The 19,348-nt window shown below is 44.3% G+C and overlaps 1 protein-coding gene across 1 annotated transcript in view; it reads right to left on the bottom strand.

Moving 5' to 3' along the window:
- Positions 1-19,348, bottom strand: part of PARP1 (poly(ADP-ribose) polymerase 1) — a 34,447-nt gene that overhangs the window by 1,296 nt on the left and 13,803 nt on the right. The window contains exons 7-22 of the mRNA XM_084262258.1: positions 18,281-18,457; positions 17,713-17,854; positions 14,952-15,092; positions 13,986-14,228; positions 12,936-13,004; positions 12,057-12,189; positions 10,429-10,624; positions 9,040-9,168; positions 5,861-5,944; positions 4,915-5,037; positions 4,386-4,514; positions 3,783-3,881; positions 3,087-3,239; positions 2,667-2,794; positions 2,191-2,252; positions 1,020-1,134 (exon numbers count right to left, since the gene is read on the bottom strand). Of these exons, the coding sequence (XP_084118384.1) occupies positions 1,020-1,134; positions 2,191-2,252; positions 2,667-2,794; positions 3,087-3,239; positions 3,783-3,881; positions 4,386-4,514; positions 4,915-5,037; positions 5,861-5,944; positions 9,040-9,168; positions 10,429-10,624; positions 12,057-12,189; positions 12,936-13,004; positions 13,986-14,228; positions 14,952-15,092; positions 17,713-17,854; positions 18,281-18,457 (2,123 nt within the window). The remainder of the gene's footprint in view (positions 1-1,019; positions 1,135-2,190; positions 2,253-2,666; positions 2,795-3,086; positions 3,240-3,782; positions 3,882-4,385; positions 4,515-4,914; positions 5,038-5,860; positions 5,945-9,039; positions 9,169-10,428; positions 10,625-12,056; positions 12,190-12,935; positions 13,005-13,985; positions 14,229-14,951; positions 15,093-17,712; positions 17,855-18,280; positions 18,458-19,348) is intronic.

The following is a 19,348-nucleotide window of genomic DNA, read 5'->3' as shown; positions in this document are numbered from 1 at the left end:
AAGGACAAGCTGGAACCACAGATGAGCTTGACAACAGTTGACAGTGCTTGCACATTCTATGACCACACTATTATATTTTTGCAGAAGATGGTCCCAGCTCGTCTCTTTGTTTCTCAATGCTTCAGGCCCCAGACTTACCTCACATTTTAGATGAGAAGCATCCCCATTAAACACAGTATAAACCAAAACGAATTCACATCATGTTACCTCAATCAACTATTATTAACTGCATTCTATTTTACCATCTGACAAGACAGACGCTATATTTAACAAAACTAAAGATAAAACCAGTATTGCCATGAATTCTGTTGCCAAGACTACCTTTAAGAGGTAAACGGCTTACCAAGAGAGAAGACAGTTTCTACACAACCCAGTGGTGGTATGAACGGGTTACTTGCTTCACTGGCAGCAAAGAGATTGGTTTGGACCTTAGACATCACTTACTCTTATGACCTCTTGTGAATTCTGTGCACACATTCATTTGGAGGCACTTCTGCCTAGAAAGAGGCTTAATGGCTACATCTGAACTTCACCTCAAGAGTTGCAAAGGCTCCAGGCAACACCATAGAAGCTGTGTGATGTGAAACTCCATTAAGTCACAGAACTGCCCCCATCTCCCCCCAGGCCAAGCTGGCCAGCCACAGCACCACAAGGAAGACACCAAAGTGATATGAAACTACAGGCTGCACTCCCCATCCCTTGTTCTGGCATGCCTCTGGTCAAGAGATTACTCGTCAGTGATGCCTGGCCCCACCAATGCCTTCAGGTATCGCATCCTGTTGGGACAACAGGTATCTGCTATGTGTATCGTCTCCCTTTTTTGTAGAATGACAACTTAAGTGTGACAACTGTAAAATCATCTCATTTGAAGGAGAGATTCTTAAGTTGTGAGTACTTCAGAGCAGATCTAAAAGGAACAAAACACAGTGTGCTGGAACTCCTGATGGACATTAGCAAGGTCCTGCTGAACTCGGTTACATCCAAACACAGCGTGCCCCCACCATAACAGCAAAGGATACTCATTATACAGAAGACAGGTATCATTGATTCCTGTTGAGATCCCATTGCCTAAGGGGACCTCTACACCACCAAGGGTGGTAGTGGCTGTGGGATCAGGTGCAGTTTTGCCCAAGCCTAGAAAGGGAAGAAACCTGAGTTACAAACCTAGAAGGCAAACACAGACTTTGCATGTGAAGAAAATCTCTCAGCCAGCCAAGCATGACTTCACCGACATTTTCATATGCTGACCAAGTGCTAAAGCATTTACAGAAGAGCACAGAGGACATAGTCTATTTGTTTCATTCAGGTACTATACAGAGATGCTGTACTCTGCTACATTACAAGTGAGGATTTTAGACCTCCGGCTGTTGTCTGATGATCAAAGCTAAAATGGACGAGACTTAAAGCTCTCCTCTCCTAGGGCAGTCACTGAAAATACACGTCAATGAAAATGCAGCATTTTCACAGGAGTGTAACAAACCAATCCTCATTCTCCTTAAATTTTTCAACACAAATCTGATTTGACAGCCGTAAGAGTGGAAGTAGTGTGCATCGAAAAAGATGCTAAATCACATTTGATTTTATTTTTGGCAACTGACATTTTTAAGCCTCTCAAGACAAATAGTTTAAGAAAAGCCACTCATTACTGAATGTTCCTGTTCCCTGCTTTCCCATCTTGGTACAGAAGGTAGTCACGGCTACGATTTCTTTTGCCTGAATTAGAGAATTCTTTTCTCTCACCTTCTTTTTCAGCACAATACACCGATACTTCTTGCAGGCAGAAGTGTAATGAGAACAGCTGCTCCGTCTGAACTTTTACTCTTAGATATTCCCTTCTCCCTAATTATTCTCCTGATCTATCAAGCCTCTCATCTTTCTTCTAAAATACTCAGCATTGCTATGATGAAAGCAAGCAAGATGTTGGAGAACACGCCTTATGTTTTCTCCTGTGTAAATATCAAATGAAAAGTTTCCTCCTGAACTTGAGACAATGCAATTAACTTCAGTCTTAACATTCCAGGTGTACTAACTCCCCTTTCAAAATACCACACACACACATGCAGATGCAACTGCAGGGCAACATTTCGCAAACACTACAGGAAGTACAACTGTGAAACAGCTCTAGTTCTCTTGGCTAAGCAGCCAGCCACAAAGCAAGTCTGCTGTCAAGTAACAACTGTTAATGCTTACCTTTCACACTGTGTTTTCCCTTGGGCAACTTTGTTATGTGAGAAGCATTCTTTAGCTCATACCTGGACAGCACAAAGATGACACAAAAGCATTTTACATTCATCTTAAACTATCATGGTGAAAGTTGGGATTTTTTGGTTGTTTGTTTTGTTTTTTTTTTTCCCAGGCATCACTTTACAGCCAGTTAATATAAAGTTAATTTAGATTTTACTCTTCTGGAAGTCAGTTGCCTTCCTCCTTCTTTGTCTCAGTTGCTAATTTTAATGATATTAGCATTTAGTATAAGATTCTAGACCTGCCACCCTGAGTTTTTGCCCCACCAAATAGCTCTCATTTTAAGAAAAAAAGAAATCTTGTTTCTAACAAAATACCAAGTGCTCTTTCTTCACACTGAAGAAAAGGCTTGCAATTTTAGCATCACCTTTTACCACAATATATTAAGTACATTTGGCAAATACTCTTTGTAAGTTACGTACATATTTCCAAGGGCAACTTCTCCCAGTAGTATTAAGCCTATAGGATCAGTTTGAGATGTGTGACAGTAGTTGGCACTCTTGGATACCATGTCTGCAAAATAGATGCCCTTCCCAAACATGTAGCCAGTCTGCAAGCAGAAGAAAAAAAAAAAAAGAAAGAAAAAAAAGAAGAAAGATTGTACAGTAACACAAAGGCAGCATTGAATTGAATCCACCTGGCTGGGCTCTGAGGGGAGCAAAGCTGCAGCTCAAGCCTTGTGAACACAAGTCAGCAACGAGCTCTGGACACACACGCTGAGCTGCCTGTGTGCTGAGAGATAACACAGAGCCCTCCCCACACAGAAATTCTCCTATTTTAGGTTTTCTCCAACTGTGGCCATCTCTGGGCACAGGCAGAGCAGTGCTCTCTGTTTAACGTACCACAGGAGCTTCAGGGGGAGCTATTCGGAGACCCTGCGACAGGATACCAGCGAAGTTGGTGGTGCGGGAACCGTGCCACAGCAGCTGGCGATTGTGCAGCTGCTTAAACGGCTTGTAGCGCTGACTCTCCCCTTCACGCTCAATCCTGAAGATCTTCAGTTCAAAAGGGGACAGGAGAAAAAGAACTAAGTAAACAATCCATTACCTTCGTGCAACTCATCAGATGAAAAAAGTAACAATCATGCAGTCTGGAATATAGACTGATCTGCTGGGAAAACTGATCTGGATGGGTTTTTAGTATTTGCTACCATGACATAACAAATTGCAAAAAAAGAGACAGCATTGATCACTTAGTACTTGCTATTGCATTACTTCTCCACCTTCCCTTTGCAGTTTCACAAAGCCATAGTCTTTAGAAAAGTCATTTAATGAACTAAGGCTCAATTTCAGATGATGACTACTCCTCCACCTCCTTTTTGAAGCCAATTAAAATGAAAACACACTAAAGACACCTGAGTAAGTTTAAGCTCATCTCTGCCTCAACTTTTGCTCTTCTATTGAACAGCAGTCTATCAAACCATCTCTTCAATGAAGGAAGCTACATAAGCTACTCCAAAATAAAAGGAAATTGAACAACTAAGTCAACTCCAGAGAGTTCATCTTCACAAACATCAACCCCTGCCTTGCCCAGCTTACATCCACGACTTTGAGATCATATGCGTTGTGAGTAGCAGCATGAGTATTTTTCACATATTGTTTAATAATCTTGGCTTCTTCTGAATCTTTATCAACAACCTGCAAAGAAGCAAATGAGAAGTTTCTTTAGAAGAAGCTTGCCACTCTGTAAGCTAACGTGACATCCACCATATGCTTGCAACTCCCCCTTTTAAGCCTCCTTTATCATTTAGGGGGAAATTTATCTCCAGCCTGAAAAGGTGTAGGTCTACAGGCAGCAAACCATGAAGATCTTAAAACAGGGAGGCACTGCTGGAAATTGAGATGATTTCCAACTCCCCTGCTCAAAGCAGGATCAGCTGGAAGAAGGTTGCTAAGAGCTGAGTCCAGTCAGGCTTCCACCATCTCCAAGAATGGAGCCTCCACAGCCTCCCTGGGCAGCCTTTACCAGTGTTTGGCCACCCTGACAGTAAACAAATAACCAAACCCAAACCAAACACCATCAACATCAAAAGCTTTGTCTTTTGTTTAAATACAATTTCCTGCTTACAGTTTAGGTGATTAGCTATACTCCAAAAACTAACAGGACATCAGCTCATATTCACAGTCACTCAGTTATTTTACCTTAATGTCAGTTCGAAGTTTTTCATAGTTGATGTCAATTGGGTCTTTATCTCCATCATCATTTCCACCTCTGAGCAGGCTGTAAGCCACCTCAATATCAAGCAAGTTGTCCAACATCTGCACTTTAGCCTGAAGAATGTAAAGAGGTTAATTTACTTATGCTTTTGACATGTTCAAAATGACTCTAGAGTACCCTAAATTAAATACTGACACGTTGACATCTAACACCACAACACCACTGCCTTTAAAAGAGAACACCAAACAACAAACCACACCACCCTAAATATATTAAAATACATTTATAAACACACGTATACATAATTAGACATATATACCTTCTGATACTGTGTGTGTACATATATTTTACTTGTATATATATACACGTATGCATACAAGCAAACAAAAAAGATATCCTGAAGAAACCCAAGCTTAATCTCATGAAAGTACAAGGCTCAAGTAAGTCTGAATTCTCTGTGTTAGATGCCCGATACCTGTTGCCTGCAAACCACATACTGTTTCCTGTCAGTACCTGAATGTATTCCAAGTTGTTTAGGAGAGGTGGTTTCTTCATCCCAAAGTCATGAGGAATCAGAGTATAGAAGCGGTTGGAGAGGTCCAAGATCTGGGATTCTGAACCACTGTCAGAAACTGCCTGGACAAGACACCACATACCAAAGACCATTACTGAGTAAGCCTCCATAGCAATACGCACACACAGGATACTCAAGGACTAACACACAGGAGCAGCAATACAAATAGTGTCAATGCTCAAATTCCCGCAGGACTGAAAGGGCAATTCTATTCAACTGTTTTGCTGAAGTCAGTCCCAGCACTTGCACAGAAATACACAAAATTTCTGGTGTGGGTAAAATCTCGTGGGGCTTATGTTGCTGAAAGGCAAAATAAAGCCACCAGGACATGGATGGGACACGCGTCCTTGGGAAAGGTTCTGGTCCACTCTAACTAAATTAAAACTTCCCACATCTACGCTTTGCCAAGGAGCCCATGACAAAAATTGGGATATGCTGGTACACTTTTGCAAGCTGTTAGGGCGATACTGCACAGCAATTTTCGAAATGGTCCAGATCGTGATGTGTTAAAACAGTAATGTCATCAAGACAGACCCCTTTCTCCGTCAACCTTTATTCTCACCCTCAAACAGGCTCCTCTGGGGTGGAAACACCAGCTTCCTACAAGATCAAGACACCAGCTTCGTTTGCTCAACTGCCATTTATGTCTGGCTTGGCCTGAAGTTTCTGCTATAGAAGCATGAAAGATGCAACTACTGCCCAAACTGGTACAACAGTGAAGAGTACTAACAAGTTCTCTTGGTAGAATTAACCATGGAAGGCACATCCTCTTTTCCAGCAAGAGAGAACACAGTTTTTAACACATACAGCTCAGCATTCACCCCACTCCAAGCCCAGTACAACTGCTGAATTCCCTTCTTGGTCTAACATCTCTTTCATGCTCACCTGCTGAACCTCATTAAGGATGGAGTATGCACTCTGGATCTGCCGCTTGCTCAGTTTTCCCAGTGGCATCTTCTGCAGGTCAATCTGATGAAGATTTAAAGGATTAAAACGGGATTTCATTACACTGAAACCACTGCAGCATTCCCTCCCTGGTTTCTAGGGAACAAGTCTCTCCATTCTGGTAGGATCGACGACACAAAGAATGGAAGCGTTACAGAGGTGGTATTAATCTCTGTAATTAATCTTCAGAGCAATTATGTCAGAAGGAGAGTGCATGCTACTGACACGATGTTCTATAAACGAAAGGATACTGCAATAGAAAACCAAGTGTGCACTCTAGGGCAACACAAAAACAGGGTATGAAGCATCTGGTGTCAGATGCATTCCTTATTCACTTCAGTAACAAAATGTTTCAGGCTGGCAAAGACACAAAACTGTCCGTATGGTCACCTGTGTCTCTAGATACAACCTAGCCACCTCTTCCTATTTACCCTGCAATTACGCAGGGTCACACGCAAAGATCAGAGGCTTCATCTCCATTAATGAAAAACTAACAACAAAAAAGCAACTAAGTCAACAGTGTTACCTTGGTTGCCTGCACTTATCCGCTCATTTAACCTCTAAGTTGCTTTTGTTTGTGTATCTGTGAGTCTGTGTAGAGTTTCAGATCTGCATTAAATCCTTGCACAGTTCAGGACTATCTGAATGCAAAAGCGTTTGACAAAAGTCATGTCCAATGGAGTCTTTTACAAAGATCATCAATATACACTTTGGAATCCTGACCCCATACACCCTGGAAGTCAAACTAGCTTTTGCTTACCTTGATGGGTTTAAGAGTCAGCTGATGTACTCAAGATCCTATGGAGCCATGTGTATTATGTACCACCTGGGTATGTTCTGTATCATTTTTTCACTATGGAGCTAGGAAACCAGCTGTATGCAAGTCTTCTCTGCAAGCTGAACTCTTCCAAGCTACACAGGGTGTTGTGAAAGCCCCAAAGTGATTCTGCATGTAGATTTCTACCCTGTACTGAGCTTAGGAGAACTTTCACCTTTACCTGCAGCTAAGCATATGCACGGATACTAAGAAAAACCAAGATGGACCACGGGAGAGAAGACAGGCTTCAAATCTGATCGTGTCTTGGGGACACAAAAGGCACAAAGCCAAGACTGATTACCTAATAAAAATCAATTTCCAGGAGCTCCCAAACTTTTTGGGCCAATATGTTCTTGTTGAGTACCGTCCATATCTTATTACCAGATGAAAAGGCACAAAGGACATGTAAAACAGGCCATTTCATTTTGATGTGTGCAGCAGCTTCAGACACCTATACTATCAGTTACATAAACCTACAGATTAACCCATATAAGTACTAACATGTAAACAATGATGCCTGTAAACTAACACCTCTCTCCAGTAATGGGATTTAGGAGTACCTCTGCAGAGACCCTAGACATTCAAAGGGCTGGAGTGTGCACCTTCTATGCCTCAGGGGAGATGAAAGGAGCCCTGCAGAACTAACTTTCAAGATAAAGCTAAATTGCATCCAAAGCTTTATCATCAGACGCATCACAAGAACACAGCAGCCAAGGGGCTGGATCTAAACCAGCCCTCTGATTACTGCCAGATGCACAGAGGATGAGGAGAAGAATGAGCTCCACATCACAAAGTGTGTGCACCAAGGTTGTGGCGAGAGGCAAGGGAGATGTTTGCCTTCCACCTAAGTGAGAGAAGTCACCTAGGCACTGAAGCAGACTCAGCTCTTTAACTAGGCCTTTCTGTGTGAGGCAACGGTATAGGTAGTTGTAATAAACCCCTGTAAAACTCCTGAAAGCTAAATTGGAAGGAGGAAGAGAAATGCATCAGATAAATCTATTGTTGTGTAATGGAAAGACTAAGGATGATTAAAAGGAACCGAGCAGCTGTTTTCAGAGGATGTGCCAAAATCTCTAACTAGGAACAACATTATTCCCTGTAATGGAAAACAGCTGTTTGGCAGCAACAGCACAGAAGATAAGTCTTATTGGAAGACTGGCCAATCTGGACTCCCAGGTGTCCTATACATCTGCAGCTGGTGTGAATTAACATAGTTTCAACGAAGTTCTACAAAACCAGAAGACATCAGATAATGACCAGTTCAGTCTTTAGACAGTTCCAGCTAAAAAAAAAAAAATTAATAACATTTTAGAAGACTTTGATGTAAAGAACCGAAGATTCAGGACAGCACAACCCAAGGTACTACAAAATGTTGGTCAAGCCATCTGAAACCTTTCAGAAAGGCTGCACGCAACAGCACAAAGCCTGTTCTAAAAAGCAGAGACACAAAATACTGATAGAGCTGCTTAAAGATGAAGTCTTAGAGGAGAACTAAACTGGCTAAAGAAAATTGCGCTTTGCTACTTGGAATTAACCCAGTCCGGATGGCTACATTATAAAACAAGCTGTAGGATCCCTTAATGTCAGTGAAACTGTTACTGTGCAAGGAAACAGATGACACTACCAGACCACTCTCTGACAGCTTGTCAGGTGCACGGATCATGAAGCATGGAGTAAAGAAGAAGGATTAAAATAGGGTAGCAATAGAACAAATGAGAAATACAGCCAAAAAGATTTTTGAGTTTGGACCTGTTCAGAAGAAGACCTGGATTCTGTCAAGGCACTTCATCAATTCATGTACCAACTGGCACCATTTCTCAATTCTAAGCATCGTGCTCATTTGCTACCTACATTAGTGGTGGTGCTCCTCCCCAAAAATGTGGTTCACCACTCAAAAAAGTGCCTCCTGCATCACCAGCAAACTTGGCCATCTGCATTAATATTTCAAGAGCATTCAGCAAACTGTGGTCACGATGCATCTGACTGGAAAATGAAAAAAATCCCCAATGATTACAGGTTCCAGGAGCTGCAGATGAGTTGCTCATTGGCTCGTTAAGCTGAAGATGGTGATAGAGACATTTGCCACTAAAGAACAAAGAACATACCCATGGTTTAAAAACTGCATCATAACTAAGTTAGTACTTTTTGTGCCTGACAAATTCTGCTCAGACTCATGCTCTTATTTTAAGGTTGGAAAATATGATACACACCGGACTGTGAAGAACTTGCTTCTGGTTGTGTAAGTATGACATAAAGACAGAAAGGAAGATTGGAAGCAAGAAACAGAAATGTGTGTGGTCACCTCAAATTCCACCATCGCTTTCTTCATGCTTTCCACATCAAAGATCATCTTAATGAGTTCCTGGATTGGCTTTGCAAGTTTTGACTTGGTCCCGGCACCTACTGTCAGTTTCCTGACAGCTTCTTCATCCTGGGAGGTAAAAATAGCATCAGAATTAGCAAACTCACAAAGGGAGGATAAAAAGAAACAGGCTGGCTGCCATGGTAACAACTCCACACCAATTTAGTGTATGCATACTATAACTAGCCTCAAGTTTACAGGGAGCGTGGGACATTTGCTCTGACATTTTGGAACAAAGAGGGTTTAAAAATCCACCTATTCAGTAATTTGGCAGACATTATTTCCAGAGGTGGGACTGTAAAATAGAAGTAGATTTAAGGGAACGTGAACTCTGTGTGCATTTCTGCTTCACCTCGAGCAACAGCATTACTACTTCTGCAAGCATCCAGCTGCATGGACACCTTGACATGAAAAAAGTAACTTTACTTTGTTGCTTTTATGACAAAATAGATACAATAAATAGTTTCAATAAGTGTAACAAAACCTGTTACAGATGAGTACCGGGATCATCAATTAGCCACAGTAGCACCTAGATCCTTTCACAGGTAGAGTGTTGCACCAATACAGCATCTGTCAGGTGCTTCCGAGCATCGCTGTGTGTTACAGCGTAACAGACACTCTGCAGCTGCAACACTCACATTCCCAGAAATAAAGCTAAGCATCGGGCACCTCTCACTGAAAGGCAATGCTGGTAATCTGGCCACAGAGAAATGCAAAGGCTTGTGTTCTCTGGTGTTTTTGTAGCTAGTAACAGTGTTAGTCTATCTCAAGATTGAATAGTTGAAGTTATGGGTGGGCCTTGAAATAAATACACAACAAACACAGACATAGACACACACACACAAACACAGACACACACACAGACACAATCTTCCTGGCAATGAATTATTTCTCTTCCTCAGCCTGCGCAACACACGCACTAAGTAGAAGACTGCATAGGAGCTGCTTCACCATTTGGGAGGATTTTAGATGCAGAAGATGGATGAGAAGTATCTATTTTAAATTAAATGGTGTTTTTAAGACAGGAAGCATGTGAAACAACTGCTGAATTAAGTTCAAATTAACATCCTTTAAATTACAGAGCAGACAGAAACAAGCACTAACAGGACTTCAGACTTGACAATGAAAAAGCTACTTAGGTTTCCCAAAGCAACTATTTTAACTCACGACACCTACAGCTCGCTCTCTGCTGCGCAGAGAAGATGCAACAGTTGCTCCAGCACCTCATTCGTCAGGTTTAAGCTGCTGTAAAAGGCAAGTGCTGGACATAACCACAGAGGAAAGCAGCTGAGCAACACTCTACCTGGTACAAGAACATCTGGGAGTTACCTGTCCATAATCTATTTCCAGTGGGTAGAATTTTTTGGGATATTTAGTGAAGTTCTTTGAATGCCAGGAGTTGCCAGTTTTCTCCTCATACAAATTCAGGAAGTGTTCAACAGCATCTTCTTTTGATGGCATCCGCTCCAGCTTGTTACTCCCGATTACAGTGCCCACGCGACCCCAAGATCTAAACACCCAGTATCTGGAGAGGTAAAATGTGAGAAAAGAATGGACATAAGACACTCTGGCTCTAGATCTCAGTCCGTATGAAACCGTCTCTGCAAGAATCATACTGCAGGCCATCAGCCACTTGTGTGCCATTAACTTTACCGAAGACATTCTCTATCGGTGACTGCGGGAGAGCAATGCAAGAGCCACCACAGAGATCATCAAGTCTAAGAACTGGTGTGATGAAATGCCCAGTGTTAACATGCCAGACCTACAGCCCTGAGGATAAATGTGTGCACAGCAGAAAAAGAGAGGCTAACATCTCTTCTGTCTTAATGTTTTGCAAATACAGGTGTTCATGCCACTGGGGCCATATATTTGACCAATAGACTCAATGCATCTTTGAGCCTCAAGTCCTAGAGCTCAGATTTTTAGAGAAACCAGAAGTAACTGAAGTTTTTTGTTTGTATTCCTGACACCACCTTGGGTGAGGTTCCGTATGCAATCAGTCAATCACAGTATACCAGGAACAAACCACAGGCACCAAGATCCCTCCGTGTACCAAATCACAGACCCAGAACCAAACCCCAATTACGTGACATGACCCAGCAGCAAAAGCTTATTATGAACCTGGTAAAGTGCAGTAAAACCAGAGCTGAACCAGGGTCCTTGCTGACAGCTACTACCCGCCCCCCCCCTCCCCCTCCCCCCCCAGATTTCTGTGCATCCCTTATGTGCTTGGAGGAGGCAGTCTCATTTTAAAGAAAATTCTCAGTCCCTTTATCCACTCAGTAATAGAACCACTGGACAGCTCTGCCATGTGCCTATAAGCTAAAGACAGGATCCTACCCTGACCATTTCAGCGCACTTTGCCAAGCTTCAGGGCATACAATTCAGGACCACGTTGTGGCAGAATAGCCAGGGTCTAGTTTTGTTTCCCAGGGTTACAGCTCTGCAATTGGAAGACAAGTATGAACCAGTGAATATGGGAAAGAGTCCCAACACTGCTGACTGTAAGCGTGGGGTCTTGATGTTAGAACGGAGGAAGCTCCGCCAAATTCTGCTTCTCTATTTTCAGCCATCAGTCCCAGAGCACTGCAGCCCTCCTGTTAGGCAACCCAGTCCTAAAGACATGGAACTGCACATGCCTTGCTTATCCCAGGATGCAGAGGCAAACACCACCAGCTGCCATTCCACAAATTTACTCACCTCCCAACTTTTTGTCAGCAGCACAAAGCAATGTCTTCATACAGAACAGAGACTTCTCTCTGTGGGTGGTTGGCTATTGGGCTAGTTTGTATTTTTTTTTGTGGGTTTGGGAAACTTATTAGTGTGGTGGGGTTTTTTGTTTCCCAGTCTCTCATGACAAAGACATTTTACTCATACTTAGCTTTTGTAGATGCCTAAAATCCAATATTTAATGGAAAAAACCAAACAAAAATATTTCTAGAGAGAACTCAACTCACCTGTTCTCTCTGTCATCCTCTAGCAGTTGCAGTTTATAATAGGAATTTGTTCCTTTCACAATATCTACTAGGCCCAGGGTTGCACTGAAAATCTTTCCACCTTTTTCAAAGACATGAGCAGAATCCTCCAAGCCTTCAGGGAAGAAACAAGTTCAGACACAAAGGAGGTTACTGTTCCAGGTCTGCTTCCTGTATTTGCACTCACTCAAATGTTCCACAAAGCAGTACGAGTCTTAACAAACATACTGCAAGAACAGTGACCAGCTGTTCATTCCACACCATACCAACCATGTTCTCTTTTCAGTAAATTGTGAGCATCCACCTTTAGGATTGATACTCACTTCTGAGTCTCTAACTAGAGGAAAAAAACGTAACTTTTGATAAAGGACCGTGAAAATTTACTATTTTACACGGTGTGACTGGCAGAAGAATTACTGAGAGCACTGCAGCTCTGCAGTTATGTTAGCAAATGGACGAAAAAAACAAAGGGTTTCCTTGGATGCAGTATGAATGCTCAGAACAACATCATCCTTGCACCACAGGTTTAGGGAGTAGCATCAACTGTACCTCAACGGGTCCAGGGGCATGTGCTCATGCCAGACCCGTGGCCTCTGCTGGCTGGGCCTTTATTGACCACACTGACAGATGCTCCTGAAGTTGACCATGCCTTAGTTTAAGTGGTTCTTCTGAAAACTGCACTAGAAAAATCCTGGAATAGCCAGTTTTGGATATTAACCAATACCCTTTCCATTGATAGCAAGAAAAAAAAGGTCTAAAATTCATGTTCCTTTTGCAGAGCCCTTATCCTTTCACAAAAAACATTCTGCAAGCCATCACGTATCCTGAAGACCGCCAGGAGCAGCCATGGTTATCACTCACCAGAATCAGGATCTACTGCAGCTCCACCCTTAACCGTTAGCTTCATTTTCTTTTCAGACTTGCTAGGTCCTGCAGTGAAAAAGATTTAATTTTCTTCTTAAGCAGACAACACAGCCTGACTTAACAACATTCAAATTCTCAATCTGCATAATTATCACCCTAAGACTTCAAGTCAAGACTACAGTGTATGAGCACAGTGGTTTCAATGGCTTTTTTTTTCAACCTGGCTTCAACAGCCAATTCACAGCTCCTGCCTCACCAATTAAGCAAAAAATAAGAAAAAAAGATCTCCCTGGATTCTGTCTCCTTCCTTCTGGCCACAAAGGGAGGCCATAGAATTATTTCACCTGCAGAGCAGGTAAATCCCACTTAAGCAGAACCACAAATGTGACTTGAACACTTCACAGGGCATTGGTGGGGGTGGTGTGTGTTCTGGTCCCCTGGAAATGCTGTGGGAGCCTGGCAATAACATACCGTACGGCAGAAACCTAAGCTTGAAGATACAGGGAAGAATGGGTTGCAAAGACAGGTGAGCAGATCCAATGGTTTCATTTACTGCCCAGCATTAATACTGCAGCTCTCTACAGCACTGGTGAGGAATACCACTGGCGTTGGGTATTCTTCCTCCATTAAAAACCCCAAGCAGAACACAGACCACTGCTTTGGGCCCAGTATTCTTCCAATTGCTAATACCCCTTGGGGGTGATGGTAGTGTCTGTCACATCTTGGTGCTCCAGCATCTCCTTGGAGCTGAAAGACTGACCTATACTGGCAGAGAAGCTGACACAAGGAAGAGACTGGACTCATGTCAGGGAGCCTAGGCACATACAAGACAGAAGATATCTGAAGCAAGACTGAACTAGGGGAAACAAGGGCCAGCTTCGTGCTTACTTAAAGCCAGTGTTGCCCCCAGGTCTCATTGTCTAATTTTATGATGAGAAAAAGGGCAGAGAACTCAAGGAAAGGGCAAGGATAGACTATACCCAGGTTTGTTTTGTGCATGCACAGCACTGAACAGGCCCGTGGAGAAACAACTGGTTTGTTCTTCACCTTGTTCTTCTTTGACCTTCAGAGCACTCTTCATACTTGGTGGCTTGCTACACTTCCCATCCACAGCCATTTCCTCGTGCTCCATTTTCACCTCCGCACCCCACGGTGAAAGCGCGTGGAGAGACACAAGCTCCTGGAAGTCCTTGCTGGAGGATTTCACATCCTGAAGAAACTCCTCTGAGACCACACGGACTTTAGCCTCCTTCACTTCTTCCATCTTCTTGCTCATTTTCTCCACATCCTCTGCAGAGGCAGAGTGGGAAACAGGAGGGGAAAGAAAAAAAAGCATCAGTGATGTTTCAGATTTAGCCCTTCCCTCTGTCCATGACTCAGAGCTCTGTAACACAGTGGAAGCACAATTTCACCTAATTTTGGATTTACTGTGTTCTTTGGAAGGCAAAATCTCCACCAGCTAAAAGCTGCAGCTTGGGCTAGAGCAGGAACACTTCTACTTTAACCAACTGGTCCAACTCTCTCCCTCCCAGCGCCAAGCTGGGGCTGTACAGTTCCTCTTGGCCCCCCTGGCAGGCAGGAGCAGAGCTACCTTAGTAGCCAGTTTGCACCTTAACCCCAACAAAGAGCAATAGCAGACCCTCAGTTGCCAGCAGAGAAAACAGCTGCCCTCAGGCACGCAGAGTCAGCTCCACAGCTTCTCTGAGGCAGGCATGGGCGCAGCCCCTGACATCCCAACAAGGGTGGGCTGCCCACCCCCACCACGGTCGCACACAGACTCAAGCTGCAGGTGCTGCAAACCCAGCAGAGCCCCCTGGCACAACCTGCGGGGTTAATACGCTGGGTAAGTGCAACTCAGCCAGCACACACCTGTCTCTTCCAAGCACACTAATGCCACATGGACACGCAAAAATACTCCTCCTAATCCAAACACTGATCCCCAAACAGCTCCGAGGGCGCATGTCCTCTGTAGCCCATCCAGCTGTTACCAGTAACCAAGGCATGGCTGCTCACTCTGTGTACTGATGCACAGTGTGGCCTTGTTAGCTGTCGTCGTCATCTTCCCTCCCAGGTCCTCCACAATGCTCTTCACCTCCTCCTTGTTCTTTGACAGCTTTCCCACAACCAGGATCTTCATGTTGGTCAGCGGTTTGTCTAGGGGTTCAGAAATAACACAGCATGTTAGCAATAGGCACAGAGTCCTGTGTCCCCATCCTGTGGTGTCACCATCCCCTGGTATTCCCACCCCAACTAGTATGAAGGGAGATCATCCCCCACACTCAGTGTGATCAGCTCAGCTGGCAGGGAGACAAGGGCCCAAGCAGTTCCGACCTCTGCTAAAAAAGTGGGAGGAACCTCCCCTTCACCTAGGAAAGGCAACAAAACTCAGCACATGCCAACAAACAGAAGGAATGTAATGTGGGGAATATAGATATGCAGGCACATTATTTGTTTGCTTCTTTGTAATGCTTCAGCAGACTAGTACTACTGGATACTGTGCTTTGTAAACTTCCTCCTTCTGATGCTTAGACAGATGAGAGAAATTCACAATACCATGAAAGCTCCTGCCTCTTCAAAAGGAAATACATTTTTGAGGGGCTGAAGAAAGGGAATTGTTTCTCAAGCAATAGTGTTCTTGCACTACAGTGCCTTCAAGTCCTGATATTATAGACAGTACAAGGTTGTATCATGTAAACCCTGTACAAGTCAGGAGCAAACTGGTAATGACCTGTTTACTAGAGCACATAGTAACGGGACAAGTGGTAATGGATTTGAACTAAAAGGCTTTAAATGGCTTTTAACTGAATTAGATACAAGGAAAACATTCTTCCCTGTGAGGGTGAGGAGGCCCTGGCACGGGTTGCCCAGAGAGGCTGTGGAAGCCCCATCCCTGGAAGGATTCAAGTTCAGGTTGGAAGGGGCTTTGGGCAGCCTGGTCTGTTGGAGGCTGTCCCTGCCCATGTCAGGGGAGTGGGACTAGATGGGCTTTGGGGTCCTTACCAACCCAAACCTGTCTGTGATTCTATGATCTGAGGCTCATTACATTAATACTTTGCAATGCAGGTGGGTCCAGGACATGGCAGGTGTTTTAACAGCGTATCAACACTGCTACAGAGAAATGCTATTAACCCTGGTTGACAGAGTTTGTTTCCTCTTCCCCTCCCAGCTCAAACTAGTTATGTTGCTAGCAAAGAAACCTGGCTTTAATTCTGATCAATGCTTTGAGTTTACTTTCCAGGCACACTGGAGCTGGAACCAGCTTGCCAATCAGAACCAAGACCAGGGTCTTCATTGCTAAAATAATACAATCTGGCTAAAATCAGCTGTGCAGAATTATTACTGCCCTTTTTGCCACGCAACAGAAAACCCCTGCTCCCAAAACTTTGGTCAGGGCTAAGGCAGCTGAAAAAGAAAGAAGTCAGCAGAGCTCTTAGCAGACCGGGTGTATCATGGAAGCATTCAATTCATTCCAACAGCCTGCAGGCAACTCCAGGAGTCCAACCTTTTGCCAGTTTGTGGGCTGGAGACAGCACATCTATTTTGCATAAGGGAATCAGTGATTGCTAAAGCCAAGCCCCAGTGGAGAATTTAAAAAAAAAAAACAAAAAAACCCCCAAAACAAACAAAAAACCCCTCTTCCCTTAAAGCTTAACAGTGTGGTGTATCTGACATTATGGGGGTCCCTGGATGCTCCCCAAGAAACCAAGCAAGAAGGCATGGGCTAGGGCTGGGTAGAGAATGGATTGAGAGCAGTCCTGAAGAGGGGGACTCAGGGTGTTGAATGATGTAAAGCTCAACATGAGCCAGCAATGTGCTCCTGCAGCCCAGAAAGCCAACTGTATACTGGGCTGCAAAGACATGATTCTGCCCCTCTGCTCTGCTGTGGTGAGATCCCACCTGGAGTGCTGCATCCAGCTCTGAGGGCCCCAGGACAATAAAGACATGGACCTGTTGGAGTGAGTCCAGAGGAGGCCATGAAGCTGATCATGGGGCTGGAGCACCTCTCCTGTGAGGACAGGCTGAGAGAGTTGGGATTGTTCAGCCTGGAAAGAGAAGGCTCCAGGGAAACCTTATAGCGGCCTTCTAGTACCTGACTGAACAGGACTACAGAAAAGCTGGACAGGACAAGGGGTAATGGCCTTCAGCTGAAGGAAGGGAGGTTTAGATTACAAAGAAGAAATTCTCCACTGCAAGAGTGGTGAGGCCGTGGCACAGGTTGCCCAGAGAAGCTGTGGCTGCCCCCTCCCTGGCAGCATTCAAGCTCATGTTGGATGAGGCTTTAGGTAACCTGGTCTAGTGAAAGATGTCCCTGCCCATGGCAGGAGGAGTGGGCGGTGTGGAACTAGATGGGCTTTGAGGTCTCTTCCCACACAACCCATTCTGTGGTTCTCAGATTTCACAGGAGGTCCCCCATGGGACACGTTTTGCAACACCAGCTTTTACATTGTTCTAATTCACTGCAAACACATAATTTCCCCACCATCAAAAAAACCCCCAAGCAATTTGTTAGAACGTGACTGGGATCCTGAGTCCCTGTTTCCAGGCTAGTCACCACACCAGGATCAACTTGTCCTAGGAAGATGGAGCACATGAGATGCTACTATGTTCTGTTGTTTTGGGGTTTTGTTGTTTTGTTTTTTTACACCAGGAGAGCTCCTCCTGCTTGGGGCCAGGAGAACAGCATGCCCGTTCGGGCTGATGGGTTTGTCTCGATGGGGAATAGCATTACATACCACCCTGAACCCCACCAACCCATGCCCAGCCCACTGCCTACCTCTGGGTGCTGACACAGTCTCTGTCAAAGGAACAGAGGCAGAGTGAGGAGGCACAGAGTTTGCAGGTGCAGCATCTGGAGGGAACACCCTGTCCTGCTTCTTACACTTAAATTTCTTTAGGTAAGGAATTTCCCGAAACTCCTGTGGGATGGAAGCATAAGCAGAGTTTAAAAACAAGAAATACCATTAGAAAAGGTAAAGGCTGACCAGATGTTGGCATTTGCTGCAGATCGTGGAAATGATTTCCCAGACATTCATATTAAGGTAGGCAAATACCCACCTTACTGACTGGGAAAACAAAGCTAGAAGAGGGTTTAAAATCAAACCAGCAACATCTCTTTCAACTAAGCATTACTGGGAAAAAAGTATGATTTTGTTATGTGTTAGCAGCCTGCCCCTGGAAGGACAGAGCTGTGACAGACCTCCTCACACCACAGCTGCTCAGTACTGCAGCATGCTCTGCTCTCTGGCACCCAACACAAACTGCTGCTTGCTCAGTCTCCCTTCAAGAGGTAACATCAGTTAAGAAACATGCTTCAGATCATAAAATTTGCAGTGAACACCCACCTTTGGGATTACCCAGTCCTTCCTGTTGGGAGTCTGAGTTTTAGCAACACACTTAGTCCAGGCAGTGATGTCTCCTGAGCAGTAATACGCATCGCTCTTGAACACAAACTGCCCCTTGCACTCCTCACAGGGAAGCAGAGCTCCAAATGCCATCCCATCCGCCACTCGGTCCAAAATCTAAAGCAACAAAGAATACAACACAGGTCATGGCAGGGAGAAGCTGGGAGCCCGTGTGCTGCATTATGCTGGGCCACGCAAGGAAAACCCTGTCAGGCTCCTGCAACCCCAACACAGCAGTTCCCAGAGCTCGTCATACACATGCTGCACATAAGACTCTTACCGGCACTCACTGATGCAGGATGCCTTAAAGACATGACACAGCAGTTCCCTGCTCACATGTGTGGCTCTCCTATTCAGACTCAGCTTTCAGGAGGGCATAGCTACCATGCAGCCATGCCAGAACAGCCAAGGAAGAGACAAGCTACTGTGTCAGAGCACAGGAGTAGGTAGGTGGGAATGGAGGCTCAGACAAGTCCCAGGCTTCCTGCCTAGAAAGTGTTTCTTAACTACTTTGAGTATAGACACTTCCCACATCCCAGCCCACACTCCTTACATAGAGTCTGAATAAATACAAATAAAGTGATGTGTGGCTCCAAAAGAGAGGAGACTTCCATAAGTCACACAGACTGAAAAGTGACTGGCTTTGGAAAAGATACCAGGAAAAAATTTACAGTTTTTGCATCATGTGACAGCTGAGGGAGTCAACGTGAAAGCAGCATAACTAGCCTGCTCTTGAAGAGCCAGCAACAAAACAAGCATCAACCAGTCTGAACACAGCAGAAGCAAAGCACATCACTGAGACTAAGGCGTTAAAATCCAGCATCACGCACCACCACGCAGCCCTCCACCGGCGAGCATAACAGCAGTATCATCAGAGCCTGAAGACAAAAGGCCTGGGCTTTGCACTGAACTTCTTTCTGAAGTGTTATGTTAGGAACATGCTTCAGAATTCCAGACCTTGCAGTAATATTGGTTTGGTTCTTCTTCGAAGACCCAGTGCACATGCAA

This window comes from Gallinula chloropus (genome assembly GCF_964237585.1).
Source record: "Gallinula chloropus genome assembly, chromosome: 3".
Lineage (NCBI taxonomy): Eukaryota > Metazoa > Chordata > Aves > Gruiformes > Rallidae > Gallinula > Gallinula chloropus.
Note: the sequence above shows the minus strand (reverse complement) of the source record. Positions and strands in the feature narration are given on the sequence as shown.